The 22,594-nt window shown below is 40.4% G+C and overlaps 1 protein-coding gene across 2 annotated transcripts in view; it reads left to right on the forward strand.

The window, feature by feature from the left end:
* Nucleotides 1-9,481: 9,481 nt before the first annotated feature.
* Nucleotides 9,482-22,594, forward strand: part of NCAPG2 (non-SMC condensin II complex subunit G2) — a 120,882-nt gene continuing 107,769 nt past the window's right edge. The window contains exons 1-5 of one of the 2 annotated variants that reach the window (XM_049861878.1): nt 9,482-9,934; nt 11,529-11,648; nt 17,140-17,328; nt 17,743-17,857; nt 19,476-19,630. In XM_049861878.1, coding sequence (XP_049717835.1) covers nt 11,571-11,648; nt 17,140-17,328; nt 17,743-17,857; nt 19,476-19,630 — 537 coding nt within the window. In that variant the 5' untranslated portion in view covers nt 9,482-9,934; nt 11,529-11,570. The remainder of the gene's footprint in view (nt 9,935-11,528; nt 11,649-17,139; nt 17,329-17,742; nt 17,858-19,475; nt 19,631-22,594) is intronic. The other variant, XM_049861879.1, reaches the window with a different exon arrangement.

Genomic DNA, 22,594 nt, shown 5'->3' on the forward strand with positions numbered 1-22,594 from the left:
GGAATTTGATGAGTACTTGAAGGAGTAACCTTGAAATTCATCAGTTTATTCATAGTTTTTGCAACCTTACAGTAATTTAATTTACCCATGTGTTACGGATTGAATTGTGTCCCCCAAAAATGTGTGTATCAGTTTGGCTAGGCCATGATTCCCAGTGTTGTGTGATTGTCACCATTTTGGCACCTCATGTGATTTTCCGGTGTGTTGTAAATCCTCTCTCTATGATATTATTGAGATGGGATTAGTGGCAGTTATGTTGATGAGGCAGGACTCAATCTACAGGATTAGATTTTGTCTTAAGCCAATCCCTTTTGAGACATAAAAGAGAGCAGTTAGCAGCAGGACATGGGGATCTCATGCCACCAAGAAAGCAGTGCTGGAAGGAGAGCACATCCTATCCTTTGGACCTGAGGTTCCTGCGTAGACAAGCTCCCAGACGAGGGGAAGGTTGATGACAAGGACCTTCCTCCAGATTTGACAGAGAGAAAAAGCTTTCTCCCAGAGATTATGTCCTGAATTTAGACTTCTTGCCTACTAGGCTGTAAGAGAATAAGCTTCTGTTTGTTGAAGCTATCCATTTGTGGTATTTCTGTTACAGCAGCACTAGACGACTAAGACACCATGTTTGGAAAAAAGAAACAAAACAAAACAACATCACAGTAATAATAACCATCTTGCTATTTGGGCAAGTTTTTATGCTTTCCCTTTGAAAAAGTCATTAGGATCTCTAAGGGGCCCATCCTTTAATTATATCAATTTAAATTGATAAGGAATAAATTAATGTAATTTTAGAAACGCTTGGCAAAATTTAATGTTCCTCAAAAATGCATGCATTATTTATAGTACATGCCAAAACAAAGATGAGATAGAGAAGTACTAATTTTATTTATGCTAATACTGCCCTGGTATGTGTGGGACCAGATGGTAGAATCAGTGAAAAATGGAGAAATTTTTTAAATCAAAAACATTTTTTAAATAAATACTTGTGCCCAAAAGCTCTGATTTACCAGCACTGGTGGAAAGATGACCTTTTTCATAGGATTATTTATCTACAAAGCTAGTGGAAATTTTATCCAGGTAGATTTCCAATGATGTCTACCGTTGCCTGCCATACCCCCCAGGAAAATATTTGCCTGTCATGATGGTTGATCTTAGAAGTTTACGAAGAGGACACTGTCCAACTTATAGCAACCTCTCATACGATAGCCTGCAGTTTTAAGATGTGTTTAATAGGCTAAGGCCATGTCATGGACTGAATTACCTCCCAAAAAATATCTGTCAGCTTAGCTGGGCCATGAGTCCCAGTGTTGTGTGACTGTCAACCATTTTATGTGATTTCCCTATGTTGTACATTCTATCATTTTGATGTAATATGGTGGATTAGCAGCAGTTATATTGATGAGGTCTACAGGATTAGACAGTGTCTTAAGCCAATCTCTTTTGAGATACAAGAGACAGAAATGAGCAGAGAGACATGGGAACCTTCTACTGCCAAGAAAACAGTGCCAGGAGCAGGGTGCGTCTTTTGGAGCTGAGGTTCCTGCACTGAGACGCTTCCAGACCAAGGGAAAACTGATGCTAAGGACCTTCCTCCAGAGCTGACAGAGAGAGAAAGCCTCCCCCTGGAGCTGGTACCCTGAATTCAGACTTCTAGCCTACTGGACTGTGAGAGAATAAACTTCTCTTTGTTAAACCCAACCACTTGTGGTATTTCTGTTATAGCAGCACTAGATGACTAAGACAAAATTTGGTGCCAGGAGAGTGGGGCTGCTGTAAGATACCTAAAATGTGGAAGTGGTTTTGAAATTGTGAATGTATAGAAGACTCAGAAGGAAGTGAGGAGAACCATTAACACGGGAGAAAGCGCAGATGGTGAGAAACAGCAGCAGAGGACCAGTGGCAGCAGCGGTAAACCGGCAGCTGCAGAACCAGGAGACCAGTGCTGGACAGCACTGGAGCTGACCCATGGAGAGAGAGCTAAGTGCCTGTGCACAGGAGGCTCCCTGGTGAAGTGGGGTGGCTCCGGGCACTTATGAGTGGAGCTACGCTTGCCAACTCACAGAGCAAGAGAGCTGAGTGCCTGTGTCCCAGAGGCTTCCTGGCGGAGGGGGGTACCTCCAGGCACTTATCAGTGGAGCTACAGAGCTTTGGAACACTTGCCCCAGCAGGGCAGATGTGGGTGTGAGGACCAAGAGCCAAGAGGCCACAAAACCAGGAAGCAGAAGCTGAAGATACAAGGAACATATGAAGCCCAGCTGCCTCAGTCTCTAAAGGTTAGGCCAGGACCTCTGGGGTTTCAAAGGGTGGAGCCACGGCCTCTGGTGTTTGTAAGGGTGGAGTTGACACTCAGATGGACTACGAGAATGGTGCACTTAAGGCTGAGGGAGCAGAGTTGCTGTCCCAGTGGGCCTGGAAGGCAGAGCTGAAGCCCAGGGCTAAGGGGCCTCCACTCAGAATCCAGGGACTAATACCTAGATCTGGAGGGCAGGGTTATTGTATAAATTGTCTCAGAGAACAGAGGATTATTTTCAAAGCCTTGAGTGCTAATGTAATGTGTTCTGCTAACTTGCTTGGTACCTATGCCTCCTTTCTCTCCAATTTCTCCCATTTGTAATAGAAACGTCTAGCTTGTGCTTGTTCTGCCATTATACTTTGGAAGCAGGTAACTTGTCTTCTGGATTTCACAGGTGAAGAGGAATTTTTGGATCTTGGACTTGGAGTTGACATAAGACTTTTGCTGTAATATGATAGGTTCAATATGTTTTACATGTGGCAAGGACATGAATTTTTGTGGGCCAAAGGGTGGAATGTCATGGATTGAATTATGTTCCCCCAAAATATCTGTCAGCTTAGCTGGGCCATGAGCCCCAGTATTGTGTGATTATCCACCATTTTATGTGATTTCCCTATGTGTTGTAAATCCTATCACTATGCTAGCAGCACTAGATGACTAAGACATGCCACAAAGTTACTTTTTTAAAAAGCCCCAAAGCCCTGGTGGTGTAGTGGTTAAGAGCTACGGAGCACTACAGCTGCTAACCAAAAGGTCAACAGTTCGAATCCAGCAGTCACTCCTTGGAAACCCTATGGAGCAGTTCTACTCTGTCCTATATGGTCACTATGAGTCAGCATCAGCTCAACAGCAACAGGTTAACTTTTTAGGGGGAAAACACATGTAACTAATCAAGCCACCATATCAATGTTACTTATTCCTGTTCTGATCAGTGATTATAAAACTCTACGCAATAAGCTTTCAAAGCACCATAGCACATTTTGACGTAGGTAAGCCATTCCATAGGAGCCCTGGTGGTGCAGTGGTAAACTGCTTGGCTGTTAACCAAACGGTTGGCGGTTGGAACCTACCAGCAACTGTGTGGAAGAAAGATGTGGCAGTCTGCTTCTGTAAAGATTACAGCCTTGGAATGCAAAATGATACAACCACTTTGGAAAATGATATGACACTTCCTTAGAAAGCTAGAAATAGAAATACCATATGATCCAGTAATCCCACTCCTAGGAATATATCCTGAGAAATAAGAGTCATCACACGGACGGACATATGCACATGCACGTTTATTGCACCATTGTTCACAACAGCAAAAAGATGGAAACAACCTAGATGCCCAACTACAGATGAATGGATAAACAAACTGTGGTACATACACACAATGGAGTATTACGCAACAATAAAGAACAACAATGAATCTGTGAAGCATCTCATAGCATGGATGAATCTGTAGGACATTATGCTGAGCAAAATGTCAATCACAAAAGGACACATACTGTATGAGACCACTACTGTAAATACTCATGAAAAGGTTTACATACAAAAAGAAACAATCTTTGATGGTTATGAGGGAGGGGAGGGGTAGGGATGGAAAAACAGTAAATAAACAATATATAAATGGTAACTTTTTTTATGGGTTTTAACTCTGGTGAAGGGTAAGACAGTACACGATACTGGGGAAGCTAGCACAACCTGTTTACAAGGCAGGCTCATGGAAGCTCCATAGACACATCCAAACTCCCTGAGGGACCGAACTGCTGGGTTGAGGGCTGTGGGGACCACGGTCTTGGGGAACACCTAGCTCAATTGGCATAACATTGTTTATAAAGAAAATGTTCTACATTCTACTTTGGTGAGTAGCGTCTGGGGTCTTAAAAGCCTGTGAGCAGCCATCTAGAATACTCCACTGGTCTCACCCCTTCGGGAGCAAGGAAGAATGAAGAAAACTAAAGATATAAGAGAAAGATTAGTCCAAAGTACTAATGGACCACATCTACCATGGCCTCCACCAGACTGAGTCCAGTACAGCTAGATGGTGCCCGGCTACCACCACTGACTGGTCTGACAAGGATCACATTAGAGTGTCCCAGGCAGAGGTGGAGAAAAATGTAGAACAAAATTCTAACTCGAAAAGAAAGACCATCAGACTTAGTCCAGTACAACTAGATGTTGCCCGGCTACCACCACTGACTGCTCTGACAAGGATCACATTAGAGGGTCCCAGGCAGAGCCGAAGAAAAATGTAGAATAAAACTCCAACTCAAAAAGAAAGACGAGATTTGCTGGCCTGACAGAGATTGGAGAAGCCCTAAGAGTATGCCCCCCCGGAAACCCTTTCAGCTCAGTAATGAGGTCACTCCTGAGGTTCACCCTTCAGACAAGGATTGAACAGGCCCATGGAACAAAACAAGACTAATGGGGTGCAACAGCCCTGGAGCAGGGACTGGAAGGCAGGAGGGGACAGCAAAGCTGGTAATAGGGAACTCAGGGTTGAGAAGGGAGAGTGTTGACATGCCGTGGGGTTGTTAACCAATGTCACAGAACAATGTGTGCACTGACTGTTTGATAAGAAACTAGTTTGTTCTGTAAACCTTCATCTAAAGTACAATAATTTAAAAAAAAACTCAAAAAAAAAAAAGATTACAGCCTTGGAAAACATGGAGAAGGTACAGTCTGTATTATAAGGTCATTGTGAGTCTAAATCGACTACATTGCAATGGGTTTGGTTTTTGTTTAATCCATTCCATTCCTCCTTTTCCCTTTGATACTTTCTCTCCTTTGCTCTCTCCACCCCTCTTCCTTCCCCTCTCCTACACTCCTTTATAAAATTTAACTTTTGAGTAATTATTCATATTATGGTGTTAATGACTAAAAAATTACCTCTCCATCAGGTGAAAATCTTTTTCCTTTCTGTTTCCTCAGAGCTTTTTGTCCCAGTTTTTTGTAGTAGATGGTAATGGTGATGCAGTCCTCCTTCTCCTCAGCTGTTATGCACCAGACTGCTGATCATTCACAAATGTAACTTCTCCCAGTATTTACTCTGATGCACTGAAAGCCAACTCAACTGGAAACCCCTGAGATTGGGACATTCCAAATTACACAGGCAGGATAGAGGCAGGAGTTAGAAGGGGGAGTCAATGACCGGCTTATTTAGGATGCAAAAAACCAACCTCTTTCCTCAACTCCTTAGAGCCTTTCTTGCTCCAGAACCCGTCCATGGGATCAGACTGAGGTTCTCCTTCCCATGTTCTCGCCTGGCTTCCCTCACAAGTTGCCTCTGAGAGCATCCATGCACCACACCGTTTACAGAAGAACCTCATCTCAGACTCTGCTTTGAGGAAACCAGATCCAAGATGCTTCTGTTAGAGTACTTGGCAAGCTCTACTTGTGAAGTTCTGTAAATACCTGCTTGAATATTTCAGTATATTCACCTATCTATTAAGGCATTTTGCATTTTAACTGGTATTAATAATTACAGCCAAGAAAACTCTACATAGTAAACCTACTCTGTAACACATGGGGTCATCATGGGCCAGGATCTAGTTGATGTCAACTAACCACAGCAACAATAACAATACCTTAAAATAAAGACATGAAACTGTGAAGATTAAAGTTTTTGTCATTATAGGTCATTCTTTTGTACATCAGAGGCCTTTCTGAAGTCACATTCATGGCTGGGTATACTGCCTTAATCCATTCCCAAGTACCCTAAAAATTATGGATCTTTCCTCATTAAAAAAAAAAAACCCAAAGTTTCCCTAAATAAATACGTGAATCAGGAACCTAAAAATGCTAAGTTTACATGGGTCAATAATTATTAAGCCTTCAAATAAAATCAAGTCACCTAACCACTTGTTTCTCTCTCCATATGTCTCTGTTTAGTGCCCCTTGAGGGCAAGGACGTTTAGCACAGTAGTTGAGAGTAAAAGTGTGTTCAGAAAACATCGTGAGCTGAGTTCAAATCCCAGCTCTGCCACCAACGGAGTTTGGGTCTTGGGAAATTTGCATAACTTTGCATGTTTTCGTTTATTCATCTATAAAATGAGGAAAGCAGTAAGATACCAACTGTGAGGATATTTGTGAGCATCAAAGCTGGCCATAGAGTAAGAATTTAACATTTTCAGCCTGAAATGTTTTAATGCATTTTATAATAGAACATTTTAGATAAAATCAGTCATTACTTTCTAGGGTTTTATGGATCAACTCCTACTAGGCATCTCCACGTCTAGCCTAGAAATCAGGACAATTAGAAGAATGGATGGAATAAATCACATATTTACCACCAGACTTCAAGAAAGCAGCAATGTGAGCTTTCACTATAATCAATATTCAAATCAGACACACAAGACCTAAATCACACAAAGCCCTGTCTCTCTTGTAGATATGCAAAGAGGGGAAAGACCCAGAGAGATACTGAATATTTCAATAGGGAATATTAATACATTCCTTGTAATTTTCTAATATTCATGGCTTAGATAAGTATGGAAGAATATTGAGAAAAGTCATCCCCTAGTTCCTAAGTTCCTCAAGGGCAGAGGCTACATCAAATATCAAATAAGATTTTGGAGTCTTTCCCATAGTATCCCATAAAGTCATATTGTAAATGATTGATAAATTTTTATTTACATATTTTTTTAAATTGTGTTTTAGGTGAAAGTTTATAGCTCAAGCTAATTTCTCATACAAAAATTTATACACATACTGTTTTGTGACATTAGTTGCAATCCCCAGAATGTGACAGCATGCTCCCCCTTTCCATCCTGGTTTCCATAAGTCCATTTGACCAGTTCCTGTCCCTTCCTGTTTTCTCTCCTTTCTTTGAACAGGAGCCACTCATTTGATCTCGTGTATCTGATTGAACTAAGAAGCACACTCCTCATATGTATTATTTTTTTGTTTTATAGGCCTGTCTAATCTTTGGCTTCAGGAATGGTTTTAGCTGTGGTTTAACATAGCATTCGGGGGCCATAGTTTCGGGCATTCCTCCACTCTCTGTCAAACCATTAAGTCTGGTCTTTTTATTTGAATTTGAGTTCAGCTCCACACTTTTCTCCCACTCTGTCGGAGACTCTCTGTTGTGTTCTCTGTCAGGGCTGTCATTGGTTGTAGCCACGCACCACCTAGTTCTGGTCTCAGGCTGGTGGAGTCTCCGGTTTATGTGGTCCTTGGTCTATTGGACTAATGTTTTCCTTGTGGCTTTGGTTTTCTTCATTCTCCTTTGCTCCAAGTGAATGGGACCAATTGATGCATCTTAGATGGCCACTTAAAAGTTTCTAAGACCCCAGATGCAATTCATCAAAATGTGATGCAGAACATTTTCTTAATAAACTTTGTTATGCCAATTGATTTAGATGTTCCCCAAAACTATGGTCCTCAGGCCCCAGCCCCAGCTACTCTGTCCCTCAAAGTGTTTGGATGTGTCCAGGAAACTTCTTAGCTTTGGCTTTGGTCCAATAGTGCTGACTTCCCCTGGACTGATAAATTCTTGATGGACTAAGCCAAAGTAAATCTGCATACCAGTAGAAGTTATGTTTCAAGCAAATAATAATAAGATATGACAAAGCAGAAGCAAACCCTTGGCAAGGAAACATGAAAGACAAGGCCAATTGTGCAGCAGGGAGGACAACATGAACCACAAGTAACCACAAGAACAAAGGTTCTTCCCACCTCAAAGACTTGCTCATTTTACATAATTACAATTTACCATATTATTACTTTTGTTTACAAAATACTGTACATATGGATGGTACCTTACAAATTCTTGAAGGAGTCTGACATAAGAAAGAGATAACGTAGGTCTGTGCCCTGGTTGCCGAGTGGTTAAGAGCTTGGCTGCTAAGCAAAAGGTCTGTAGTTCAAATCCACTAGCTGCTCCTTGGAAACCCTATGGGGCAGTTCTGCTGTGCTCTATAATATCACCATGAGTTTTGGAACTGACTGGACAGCGATTTTTTTTTTTTTTTTGGTGACCTCCTAAGAGGGCAAAACAACCCGTGAAGAAAACAGTTAAAACACTTGGGAGAGTGAGGCAGTTGGCATGCAGTTTGGCGCCAGGCAAGCCAGAGAATGGGCTTTAATTCCAAAGGTCAATGGGAGGTTAAATCACCTGGGCCCAATTTCAATAAGACACATCTCTTTGGGCAAGTTTCTTATTCCAGGACTTCCTGAAACATACCAGCTGTGGGGGAAAAAAAAAACTATAAAAATATAGTAATCATGATTTTAATTTTTTTGCTGTCCTCAAGCCCTCACTTAGAGGTAAAAAGTAACTTCTTGAATGGATAATGCCAAGTTCTTCACAGGTATGAAAAACACTGAAGATTGAATGGCTCTACGTTGCTTAGGAATAGCGGGACCAAGACTCCTAAAACACGAGTTTGCTCACTTCATATCAACAATTGTCAGAGTTTGCATATTTTCCAATCATTTATGTCTAATGTAAAAAAAAAAATTTTTTTTTTTTAGTTGTCAAGCTAAGAATGTTTTTAAAAATGTTTTAGTGGGTAATCCACAAAAACCAAACTTGTTCCGTTGAGTCAACTGCAACTCCAGACGGCCTGACTTCCTTATCTTTGCGAGGATAACGGTACATTCTGCGCCTCAGCGTCATCAGTACGGACCCGAAGGAGCTTAAGTGGACGGTGAAACACAAGGAAAAAGCATAAAAAATCCGATTCCTCCTTCAGTTATGTGGGCACCTCTGGTAAGGGATGGCCACGACATGGCAGAAACCAAGGAAGCACAAGGATGTCTATCGTTCAGACTTGTCCTGCTGCACGGAAAATCGCTCGCAGAGCACAACACCCCGGCCCCACCTTCCCAGAACCCGCGCGGACGGCCGAGCGCAGCCACAACTGGCCGCCGAGGTCTGTTTTCGGGCGCCAAGGCAGTTTCGGAACCTTTGTAGGCGAGGCCACGCCCGGGAGAGGAGGGCAGACGGTGACCCGAGCGCAGGGAGGAGACACCGACTCGGCTGAATCCAGAGCTCCATAAACGGGCCCCGAAGCAGATGGAGGAGAGAAGGCGCGCGGGCGGCCCGAGCCGGTGGCGCAGACACAACAGCGAGCGGACGGGTGCGAGGCGCCCGGGCGCCGCAAGGCGGCGCCGGCGGGACGGGAAGGGCGTAGGCGGCGCGCGCCCTCTGAGGCGGCCCAGCCTCAGGCGCGCCCCAGCTCTCGCGAGAGCGCGACTTCCTGAAAGCGAGGTTCGAGCGGTGGCCCCGGCGCTGGCGGGCGCGTTTGAATTTGGTCGGAGAGCGGGAATCGGCTGGTCCCGGCGACGAGGTGAGCCTGGCGGTGCTGGCCGGGGCCTGGCTCGCAGCAGGGGGCTCGGGAGCAGCAGGGGCCAGGCAGACACCCCGCGCCGCGAGCCACGCGGGGCTGGGGTCTCGACGGCGACACTTGGCCGCCGTCTGGGCCGATCTGAGGAGAGCCGCGCTGCTGGAGAGCCTCCCTGAGACGGGACGCCGACCCCGAGGGGACGCTCGGGCGTTGCCTCCGCCCGGGGCCGACGCCCTTTGTTTTTCTCTCCGCCTTGAGGAGAATTCCCCGAGCGCCCGAACCCAGGGGACCTGGCCCTCGGCGTGCCTCTTCTCTCTTGACGGGAGGGGACGAAGGACTCACATCGGCGGGCGACGCGGCGACAGAGGTTTGAACTCTTTAGTATTTATCTCAATTCAGCCAATATTGGTGCATTTGCTGTGTGAAAAGCGGCGTGCTGTCGGAATGGATAACTGGCCGAGTGAGATGGTCCTTGGCGTTGGAAGGTATTCTGGCTGGCAGGGGGACGTCTTGTGTACAAACAGTATATGGAGCATAAAGCGTTGCCGTTTTCAGACAGTCAGTGCACATTAAGTTAAAAAAATTAAATTAGTAACCACTAAAGGAGTTATAATCTCTGGTGTAGGAAAAAAATAGGGAGTATATATAAAATTTGGTAGTAGGTTAATATTGTATATGTGCAAGACTAAACAAAGGGGTGCACTTGGAAATAGAGACAACCAGCATTACGAAAAAGCAGAGGGTTCATATGCTTGCAGTTTAAGATGTATGATTTCTTTGTACTTGATTGCACTTTATTGTTTATTTTAAAAAATTGTACATAATAAAGTCGTCATGCTTGTTGCTAACCACCCACCTGCCTCCTCCCCATTTTCTTGGCCAGTAGGAAGTTATATTTCTTAGCTCAGCCATTTGAATTGAGGAGTGAGGTGGCTAGACTTCACTGCTACTTACTGGGGAGTCATTGAACTGAGGTTATTTTCTGCTTTTGTTTGTTTAATTTAGAAATTAAGGTCTGGGATTATATGTTTAAGAAGTCTCCCTAGCCTAGTAAATATTGCTATCTGTACCAGTAATTTTCCATATCGCTCTGTTCATAATGATGCAGGAGGTTTTAATTTTTATATATTTATTTCAAAGCAACTGTGTTCCATGATTTTGCTATTCATCTTTGGGTTGATGTTTTTCAAAAAGGGCATTGATGTCACTAGCACCAGGCAGTGTGAATGTAGACTAGGATGGCTTGATTGGGAGAAACACGCCAGGAAAGTGAAATGAACACAATCACCTGTGTTCTCGCTACGCCACATGTGTGGGAGGAGGGTGCTTGAGTTGGGCATCCTGCAGCACAATCTGACAAGCTCCCAGGTGACACCAGTGCTGCTCTTCCAATCATGTTTTGAATAACAGGGAGGAATGATGCTATGTAAAGGGAGTCTTCAGAGTTTGGCAGCTGGGTTCTTAGGGGCCTGTTCTCTTGCTGAGCTAACTCAAATCTGCCTGAGCACCAAAAAGGAGGAGAAAGTGAGCCTACACGAGCCATTTGGATTTCTCTGCCCTTAGTTGGAAACTTCACTAATAATTGATAACAACATAATATTGTGTTGATCATATTCTCAGTGGATCCCTGGTGGTGCAGTGATTAAGAGCTCACCTGCTGACCAAAAGGCTGGCAGTTTGCATCCATCAGCCACTCTTTGGAAACCCTGTGGGGCAGTTCTGCTCTGTCCTATAGGGTCACAATGAGTCGAAATTGACTAGATGGCAATGGGTTAATATCCTCCGTAAAAAATAATGTAGCTTACAACTTTTCTACGTCAGAATATTTTTAGAAGCTGTTTACTGTAGATGGTGCAGAAATTTTCTTACAGTTTTTGGTTGTTAATGCCAAATTAAACTTTGTAGGAAAAGATATGTTTATTTATAAATGCAGTTTATGGTCTGGTTGTGTTTTCCACTAGGGTTACAAAATAAATGACATGTGAAAACCAGTTTCATCTGCCATGGAAAAACGTGAGACATTTGTACAAGCAGTGTCTAAGGAGTTCGTTGAAGACTTTTTGCAATTTGTTCACCTTCATGTAAGTTTTATGTTTTAGCTTTATTGTGATATTGACTGTGAATATGAAATAATTTTTGAAAATAGTTGTTGTTGTTAGGTACTGTGGAGTTGGTTTTTGACTCATAGTGACCCCATGTGACAGAGTAGAACCGCCCATAGGGTTTTCTATGGGGGCAGATCACCAGGTCTTTCTCCCATTGAAGCAGTTGGGTAGGTTCAAACCCCTACCTTTCAGTTAGCAGCCGAGCACTTAACCAGTACACCATCATATTAGAGCCCCAAATACATTGTAGTCATAATTTATGTGAATCGTAGGGACCAATGCCTTTTATATAAAAAAGAACAAAACAAAAAACTCTTTATAATCTAATAGACCTGCTGATGGGCAACCACTGACAAATTTTGTTTTCTGCTTTCTTTTAAGTGAGAAATTGTAAGGATGCTAAGTGATTTAATGCAATGTGATTTTATTTACTTAACAAATATTTATTGATTTCTTGCTTTGTGCCATTTATCGTGAGGAAGATTGATGCTTTTTTGCTTCTAGGTTACCTTCACAGGGTTGTGCTGGATTCAGGTTAGTAAATAAGCAATTATAAATGCTGTGCAATAAACACCAAGATGGAAGAAGGTACACAGGGGTAATAGGAGCGGCAAATCCTATCATAGAATGGTTTCCATCCAGTGAAATGATATAAAAGCTAAGATGTAAAAGAGGAAGATAAATAGAAGTTAGACAGTCGGAGGAAAGTAGAGAAGGATTGTTGTAGTCAAAGGGGATAACTCTAAAGGCTAGATAAAACAACTTGTGTTTGAAGAACTTGAAGAAGTTCGGTAGGGCTAGAGTGTAGAAATGCATGGTGAGGAAGGCCAAGAGATATGACTGGGTGAAGGAGCTAGATTATATCAGGCTTTCTTTACCATTTAAAGGTGTTTAGACCTTGTCCTAAGAGGAATGAAGGTGGCATCAAATAACTTTAAGCAGGGAGTAACCCTTATGTGAGAGAGGAAGAGAACAAAACAGAGGGAGAGAAAAATAGACAAAAGGGTGATGAAGGGAGAAAAATTTGATTTCCATTTTAGCAATATCTCTCTGACCGGATATGAAGAATAGAGTGAAGGAGTTCAAAACAAGAGGCAAGGAGAATAATTAAGAGTCTATGTTGTTAATAATGATGGTATAGGAAGTAGAAATTGGAACATGTAGATGCATTAGAGAACTTCTAAGTGGTGGAATGATAGCACTCGTTCATTGATTGAATGTGGGGGAAGGGAGAGAAAGGGTCAAGGAAGATCCTTAGGTTTCTGACTTGGCAGTGCAATACTGAACGTAGAAAGAGGGTCAGGTTGGAAGGAGAAGATGAGTTCAAGTTTGGATGTGTTAAATGACTGCTGGTGGGCCATCCAAGCAGAGATGATCAGTAGGCAAATGGATACGGTTGTTTCAAAGTGAGGAAAGGAAAGAAATCTGGGCTGGAGATAGAAATTCAGGTCATCAGTAGTGTACAGGTAGAAATTAAAGTCATGGAAATGTGTGGGGTTGTTGATGTGGTATATGAAGTATTAAAAAGGGCCTAGGACAGAACTCTAAGGAACCCCAACATTTGAGGCACTGGCTCTAAAATATTTTTACCTTTGGGGCACAAGACCCCCCCCCCCCAAGCCCATCTACCTCACTTGTTCATGCAATGAAAACTGAATTAGCGATATAAAAAAAAAAAAAAGTAGAGAAAAACCAAACCCATTGCCATCAAGTTGATTCCAACTCATAGCAACCCTGCAGGCCAGAGTAGAACTGCCCTATAGAGTTTCCAAGGAGCTCCTGGTGGATTCGAACTGCTGACCTTTTGGTTAGCACCCATAACTCTTAAACACTACGCCACCAGAGTTTCCAGCACAAATTCATAGGCATTACATCACCAAAGCAGTGTGTATAAGAGCAAATTATTTAGATGTTATAAATGTCTTCTGTGTCAGAAGTATAAATGTCTCATATTAGAACTGTAACACATATGTTTTAAAGTCTTAAAGACTGTTCTTGCAAACCATATGCTATAAATTTAACGAAAATCAGTAACAAGCAAAATTGATGATGATTGCGCTAACTTAGTATTAATATGAAAGGCAAGAATCGCAACATTTAGGTAGCACAGTCAGTTCCAGGTAACGCTGGTATTATACTGATGACAGTATCCTTCCAAGGGCCTTAATTCAAAAGTGCCTCTCCTTGGCAATAGATATCTTTGTGGGAGAGTTAGTTTTCATACTAATAAGGTGTTTGTTTTAGTTTATAAATAACAAGTCTTATTAACATTTAATAATTCAACTTAGTACCAAAAGTCACCATATAGCCCTAAGTTAAACATAAAAATGAAAATATATTCACTTGGCTATATTGCGTTGAACTATATGAAATGCCATTTTGTAAGTCAGAACGGTTGAATAATGGCAGTTTCACATAGTTCAATCAGATGAGAACTAAAGAAGAGACTTTTAAGTTAATTTGAGATCTGTTAGGTGGACCTCGCCAAATACAGTCAGTTCTGCTCTAACGTAACACGTGCATTCCTAAAAGTCATTGTGCTATGCAAAATGGACGATACAAGCCACAAGGCTTATGAAGCAAATGGGGTTGGGGCACAACACTCAAAACTTTTGCCAGTGACACATTATAAAAAGATGTTAGGTGCCATCAAGTCCATTTCCTAGCACCGTTTTATATATGTTAAATCTCTAGGAAATACATAATAATACAATAAATATGATAGTTTACCTTGAAAGAGACCTGAAGTCTGCTTGTGGAAGTGGGTGCCTGTGCCCCCACCAGCCCACTTGCCAAACTTGTGTGCAAGAGAAAGAGAACAAAAGAGAGATAGAGAGTGAGAGAAAAGAGACAAAGAGAACAGAGATGAAAAATACAAACTGGGCTGAGAGGACAGGGTGTGATCCAGGTGGCCATTGGAAGGTTGCAGCTTGTGAAGTATTGTGAAGTGGAGGAATGAGGGTTCTCTGAAATCAGGTGGACCACATGTGGATGGATGTGGCTCAGAACACATGCTCGTAGATGTTTGAGGTGTATGTGTGTGCATGTGTGTTAGCGTAATCCGGTGGGGCTCTGTTCAGCTGGGTGCAGTTTGCTGCAGTCACTTAGTGTTTCCTGTGATTGAACCCCCACATAAGCAAATGAGAAATTTGCCATGCTCAAATTGTTTCCTAATATGTCAATGTGTTGGAACAACTTTGTGTTTTAAAAGAAGCATCATAAGGCAGAAATGACTGTACCATTAAGGTCATACATAATGCTTTGAGAATCACTGACAGAGGAATAGGAGGAGATGGGAGTAAGGAAAATTCTAGTCATTTTGCAAATATTTCTTAAGTGCCTTATGTATTAGGCACTGTTCTGGAAGCTAGAGATAGGGTGGTGTACAAAGCAAAGTTTACACCTCCGTGGAATTTATGTTCTAGTGGTGAAGAAAGAGAAACAAGTAAATGAAAAAATAAAAAAGCAGGGTAAAAGGATAGGTATATGGGAGGTAGCTACTGTTTTAACTGGGGTGGCTAGAGAAAGTCTCTGAGGAGGTGGTATTTGATCACCTACCAGAAAGAAAATGCTGATGGGAAGAGTCATTAGAAGATGAAGTGGACAATAGAGAGGAGACATAGTGGTGAGTTTAAGGTCTTTGGGAAACACTGGAGCACAGATAGTTTTGTACTAAGAAGGCTGAATACTTCCAGAATTGTAGCAGGAGGGTAGGAAGAAAAGATAGGGACTATCAATTTTGATGGCAGGGTGTTGAGGGAATTGTTTTTTCAGTGGCTTCTATTTTCTTTCTTTTTGGGGGGGTAACCTTTGAAATAAGTTCAAACTTATACAGAGAAGTTACAGGAAGAGTACAAAGAAATCCTGAATACTCTACACTCAGATTTAGTAATTGTTACTGTTTGTCAGATTTTATCATTCTTTATATATATATTTTTTAATCATTTGAGGGTAAGTTGCAGACATAGTGCCTCTTTAACACTGAAATTCTCAAGTCAGGAAATTTAACATTGATATAATACTATAATCTGCTGTCTAGATTCAAAGTTTTGCAATTGCCCTAATTATGCCCTTAATAGCGGTTTTTTTTTTTTTTGGGGACCCAAAAAAATGTGTCTTGTTAGTTTCCTTTAATCTGGAAGAGTCTCTCAACCCTACTTTATTTGTCATGACACTAACAGTTTTGAAGAGTGCTGGTCAGTTGTTTTTGACATATCCTTCAATTTGCATTTTTTTGGTGATCTCCTGATTGGATTCAGTTCATGCATTTTGTCACAAACTATGTAAGCAATGTTACGTTCTCAGTGGAGTCATGTCAGGAAGCATGTGTCAGTTTGTCTGGCTGGTGATGTTAATTTTGAACATTTGGTTAGGGTGGGTGTCCGATAAATAGGTTTATCTACTGTAAAGCTATTATTTTCACCTTTGCATTTAATAAGTAATCTGTGGGAAAATACTTTGAGGTTATGTAAATACCCTGTTCCTCATCAAACTTTCAGCCAGTAGTTTTCGCGTCCATTGATGATTCTTGCCTGATGATTAGCTATAAAATTGCGATTTTCCTAACCCATTATTCCTTCTATATTTTTTTGTTGACATTCTACTGTAAGATATTTCCCCCATTATTTATTTAGTAAGTATCAGCTGGACTCAGTGGTTCTTATTTTTTTCAGTGGGTTATAATCCATTACTGTCATTATTTTGGTGCTCACATTGTCCCAGATTTGGCCGCCGGGGCCCATTTGAGCTAACTTCTCTGCCGTTTTGATAGTGGCTTTTATTTGTTGTATCAAAGAGTAGTTGAGGTCATCTGCTGTGAATAAGAGGAAGTGGCTGTTGGCTCATGGGTTTTGAAAATTATTGCAAAGATTTGAAATAATCTTATTGGCTAATCGGAAAGAATGATGTCTAGAGAAGACTAGAAGGCTGGTGTTGGAGTTGGAGACCATAAACTTAGAGTGGGATGTCTTCCTGGTTACATTATTATTGTTGTTATAATTATTTTTTAACTGTAGTGTAATTTTGTAAGCTAATTATAGGCCTGGAGATGGAAGACATTAGGATTGATTTTAGAGAAGGCTTTACTAAGTGGATGAAATTTTCAACTTCTAAGATTAGAACACTAGGGAAGAACATATGGAGGAGGAGTTTACTACTTCCCTTTTGATAATTCCTACACTTTTCCCCTTTTATATGGATTTTGAAAACTACAGCCAAAGTCTTGAACACGTAACTAAGTTAAAACAAACAAAACAAAACAAAACCTACTGCTGTCAAGTCGATTCTGACTCATAGTGACTAAGTTAGCACTTAAAATTTTTCTTTCAATGTTAGGTGCCATCAAGTCAGCTCTGAGTCACAGGCAACATTATGTATAATGGAGCAAAACAATTGCCCAGTCCTGCACCATCCTCACAACTGTTACTAAATTTGTGTTGAGATGTAACACTTGGTATTTATTTTACAGAAAGATGCCTCTGACCCTTTCAATCTAAATGAGCTATTGGATGAATTATCAAGGAAACAGAAAGAAGAACTATGGCAAAGGCTCAAGAATTTATTAACAGAAGCATTGTTAGAAAACCCAGTGGATGGGTGGCAGATAGTAGAAATCAAGTGTGAAGATGACATGGAAATAGAATATGATTCGAAAATGGTAGTATTGGTCTTTAAAAAAAGATAATTTTCTCTCTTTTATTTGTTAAAAAATAATTGTTAGTGTGTATAATTGAATTTTAAGATGAGGCTTTAGCAGAACTTTGAAATTAGAAGACAAGAATTTTAGAAACTAAACTTTGTGGTTTAACCTACTTTTCTATCCCATATTTTAATTTAGTACTCAGTGTTACTATTCTTTTAAGACAACTATGTTATGTATTTTCAATTTTAATTCACTTCTTAGAATAAGATGGAATAAATTTAAAGAGTTACTAATTTATTTTATCTTAAATTAGATTTTTAAAAATAAATTTGAGTTCTAAATTTCTAAACCTAACTCTTAAACTTATTTTAAAATTGAGTTTAAGTTGGTGATTTTAATTCACTGGTGCTTTCATTTTTTTATCTGTAGAAGAAAAACATAGAAATAATTCATGCCATTACATCCGTGGTTATTACTTGTATATCTGTAATAAATGAGAATGAGAAGTATGAAGCCTTACTAGAATGTGCCACCATATTAAATGGTAAGTTGCCTTTGTTATAATGTGGCATTTTTCACAGTAGGCTATCGAAATGATACTTTGGAAAAGATGCTTATTTGTCTTAATGTAGAGGGACAATTGGTATCAGGGCATAACTTTCTAATAAAGCTCCTTTATTTCAGCTGGAAAAGGAGCCTCTGACTATTTTTTATGGGCTATCCTGAATAATTAGTTTAATTTAAGATCATGAAGATACGTGTTACTGAGCATCTTAACTGCCGCTGTTTCTGGGGTTTTTAAATGTCTTTTTTGACTTACTAGACTCATGATCAAGAGGTTGTTAAAGGAGAAATATCCTTATATAAATCTCTCAGTTTATGATTATTGCTAGATAGTTTCAGTTTAACCAGAGTTTGTGGCATTTAACTTTATTTTGTAAATATTTTATGGACATAAATCTGAGGAATAATTGTTGACTCCTAGGGAAGTTTTACAGTGTTAAAATTTAAATTACGATACTTTTCAAGTTGTAATTAAACTAGAAAAAAGTGTTGTTAATTTAGGAGGAGTACTAGTCTGAAATAATGAGAAGATCTAATTATAAAAGTTTATATAAAAGTATTTTAAGATATAAAAGTAATTTTATTTCAAGTAATGATTTTTAAGAAAACTCTCCAAGTTCCAGCACCCTTATCCCTTACGATATAAGTATAATTAGTTTCATATGACGGATTCATCAAGCTTTTCATTCTCAGCATCACTTGGATTTATATATCTGTTTAGTATGCTCTTTTATTTTGAATTTTTGCCTGAAATACATTATTAAAATGTCACCCCTAATCAGTATAAAAATAGCTCCCAAATGCTTTGTGACTATACTACCGGTTTGGTACAGTGTCTGAATAACTCTTTGATAAAATGATTAGTGCTGGCATTGTAGTTGCTACCAACTTGCCAGTAAATTTAAGAATTTTTTGTGTATAGGTATAAACGTGGAATTCAGGTATCTATAGATTGTAATTATGAGCACATTATTAATTTAATTCTTCAACTTTACTGTTAATAAAAACACTGTAGTGTTTGTACTAATTATAATAGTTGCTCTTACTCTTTTTCACCTCTTTAGCCAAAAATTTGAGACTAGCACATTTAGAGATGGTTGATCAGTAGGCCTGATTTGGCTCCGGTGTTATCAGTGTTACCTTGGACATTATACTTAAATTTTGATGGCTTCAATTTCTGCCTCTCTAAAATTAGGGGTTTTAGGCAATATGATCTCTCCAAATCTTCCAGTTCTAAAGTCCTCTGTTCTATTGGGTCTGTTTTGTTAAAATAATTAAAAAATTTTTTAATTAACATCCCTTGCATTTTATAAATAATGTATATAAATCTTTAACAAGTTAAATATAAACTAATATTTGCTTAACGCATAGCCATCAAGGCAATTCTGACTCATAGTGACCCTATAGAAGAGAGTAGAACTGCCCCATAGAATTTCCAAGGAAAGGCTGGTGGATTTGAACTGCCAGCCTTTGGTTAGCGGCCTGAGCTCTTAACCACTGCTAAACTTTAATATGTAAAATCATAATATTGTAAACTATTGAATCTAACTAACAAAAATTTGCTTTACTATTTGAAAAATTACTATACTCTATTTTAGGTATTTTATACGCATTACCTGAATCTGAACAAAAACTGCGGAGTTCCATTCAGGATTTGTGTGTTACTTGGTGGGAGAAAGGCCTGTCTGCCAAAGAAGATATGGGAAAAACTGCTTTTATCATGTTATTAAGGAAGAGTCTTGAGACTAAAACAGTATGCTTATTTTTTTAAATATATTTTAAAAGTACATGTATTTCTATCAGTTAGGAATTGTTTGGCTGTGAGTAACGGAGACCTGACTATAGTAGCTTTATCAATTAGGGAATTTTTCTCTCTTAACTATAAAAAATTCAGAGGTTAGCCATTAAGGGTTGTTGTGGTGGCTTCATGTTGTAATCAGTAACCCAGTCGTTTTCCTGTACCACCCTTGGTATGTGGAGTTTTTTTTTTTTTCTTTTTGTCCTCCTTTTTACTTTATGGTTACAAGATGGCTATTCCACCTTTAACTTCTTGTTTTCATCCCAGACAGGGAGAAAAAGCAGAGGAAAGAAAGGGCCAAATCTCAGAAATTTCTCAGCTTAACCAGTGGCCAGAACTATGCCACACAGCTGCCTCTTTCTGCTGGAAAATGGAGAGAGGCTAGAACATGGAGTTTTTAATGAGTTATATTGCCAACCTTAAAAAAATAGGGGATTTTTTTTTTTTTTTTTTAAGCAAGGAACAAGGGATGAGATATTTGGATAGGCAACTAGCAGTGTCTACTTGTATTGGTGTGGGTCCTCCAAGAGGCAGACAGCAAGATATATCTGAATATGCAACGCTGGTAGAGGATAAAGGGGAGGGAGCAGGAGTTGGCAGGAAGAGCCTTCAGACCATGATCCAGGTCTGGCACCTATGAAAGGAGAGGGGAAGGAAGGAGGATTAAGTTGGAATTGTCTCAAACTATAACACAGTTCTAAGAAAGTTTCTGCTAGGCTATGGGAGAATCTTCTAAGCCAAAATTGCCTATTAGAGGGAGTTCTGCATTGAGAAAGAATAGACAGGCAGTAGTACTTCTGCCCACCACTCGTCTGTGAGTTCGTCATAGTATGGTAGCTTATGTGTTGCTGTGATGTTGAAAGCTATGCCATCACTATTTCAAATACCAGTAGGGTCACCCATGGTGGACAGGTTTCAGTGGAGCTTTCAGACTAAGACTAGGAAGAAGGACCTGGCAGTCTACTTCTAAAAGAAATTGGCAAGTGAAAACCTAATGAATAGCAGTGGAACATTGATATAGTGCTGAAACAGGAGCCTCTCAGATTGGAAGGTGCTCAGAATACAACTGGGGAAGAGCTGCCTCTTCAAAGTAGAGTCACCCTTAATAACATGGATGAAATAAAGCTTTTGGGACCTTCATTTGCTGAGGTGGCAAGACTTAAAATGAGAAGAAACGGCTGCAAACATCCATTAATAATTGGGATGTGAAATGTATGAAGTATGAATCTAGGAAAATTGGAAGTTGTTAAAAATAAAATTGAATGCTTGAAGATAGATATCCTAGGCATTTCTCCTGTGGAGCAGCCAGTGAGTTTGAACAGCTGACGTTTTGGTTAGCAGCTGAGCAACGCAGGAAGCATCAAAAGAAAACGGAAGGAGTACACACAGTCACTGTACCAAAAAGAGTTGCTGGCATTCAGCCATTTCATGAGGTAACATATGATCAAGATCTGATGGTATCGAAGGAAGAAGTACAAGCTGCACTGAAGGCATAGGTGAAAAAACAAGGCTTCAGGAATTGATGAAATACCAATTGAAATGTTTTAACATATGAATGCAGTGCTGGAAACGCTTACTCATCTATGCCAAGAAATCTGGAAGACTCCTACGTGGCCAACCGACAGGAAGAGATCCATGTTTATGCCCATTCCAGAGAAAAGTGATAACAAGAGAATGCAAAAATTATTGAACGGTATTATTAATACCACACGCGAGTAAAACTTTGCTGAAGATCGTTCAGAAGCAGTTGCAGCAGTACATCGATACGGAACTGCTGGAGATTTCAGGCTGGATTCAGAAGGGGATGTGGAACCAGGGACATCATTGCTGCTGTCAGGGAGAACAGGGAATACCAGAAAGATGGTTACCTGTGTTTTATTGACTGTGCAAAGGCATTCTGCCATGTGAATCCTAAAAAATTATGGATAACATCTGAAGGAATGAGAATTTCAGAATGCTTTATAGTGCTCATGAGGAACCTGTGCATAAACCACAGGCAGTCCTTTGAACAGAACAAGGGGATACTGCATGGTTTAAAATCAGGACAGGTGTGTGTCAGGGTTGTAACCTTTCACCGTACTTCTGTAGTCTGTGCTGAGCAAATAACTTGAGAAGCTGGACCATACGAAGAACGGGGCACCAGGATTGGAGGAGACTCATTAACAACCTGCGATATGCAGATGACACACCTTGCTTGCTGAAAGGGAAGAGAATTTAAGGCACTTACTGATGAAGATCAAAGATCACGGCCTTCAGTATGGATGACACCTCAACATAAAGGAAACAGAAGTCCTCACAAGTGGACAAATGAGCAACATCATGATAAAAAACCAAAAACCAAACCTACTGCCATCGAGTTGATTCCGACTCATAGTGACCATCATGACAAATGGAGAAAACACTGACGTTGTCAGGCATCTCATTTTACTTGGATCCACAATCAACAGCGAGTCAGTAAATCAAACGAAGCATTGTATTGGGCAAATCTGCTGCAAAAGACATTTTTAACGTGGTAAAAAGCAAAGATGTCACCTTGAGGATTAAAGTGTGGATAACCCAAGCCATAGTATTTTCTATCACCTTGTATGCATGCGAAAGCTGGACAATGGATGAGGAATACAGAAGAAGAATTGATGCTTTTGAATTGTGTTGTTGGCGAAGAATATTGACTATGCCATGGACTGCAGAAGAACGGACAAATCTGTCTTGGGAAAAGTATAGCCAGAATGCTCTTTAGAAGTGAGGATGGCGATGGCAAGACTTTGTCTCACATATTTTGGACGTGTTATCAGGATGGACCAGTCTCTGAAGAAGGACATCATGCTTGGTAAAGTAGAGGTGCGGTGAAAAAAAAGGAAGACCTTCGACAACATGGATTATTGACACAGTGGCTGCAGCATTTGTGAGGATGGCACAGAA

Source organism: Elephas maximus, chromosome 20, assembly GCF_024166365.1.
Source record: "Elephas maximus indicus isolate mEleMax1 chromosome 20, mEleMax1 primary haplotype, whole genome shotgun sequence".
Taxonomy (NCBI): Eukaryota; Metazoa; Chordata; class Mammalia; order Proboscidea; family Elephantidae; genus Elephas; species Elephas maximus.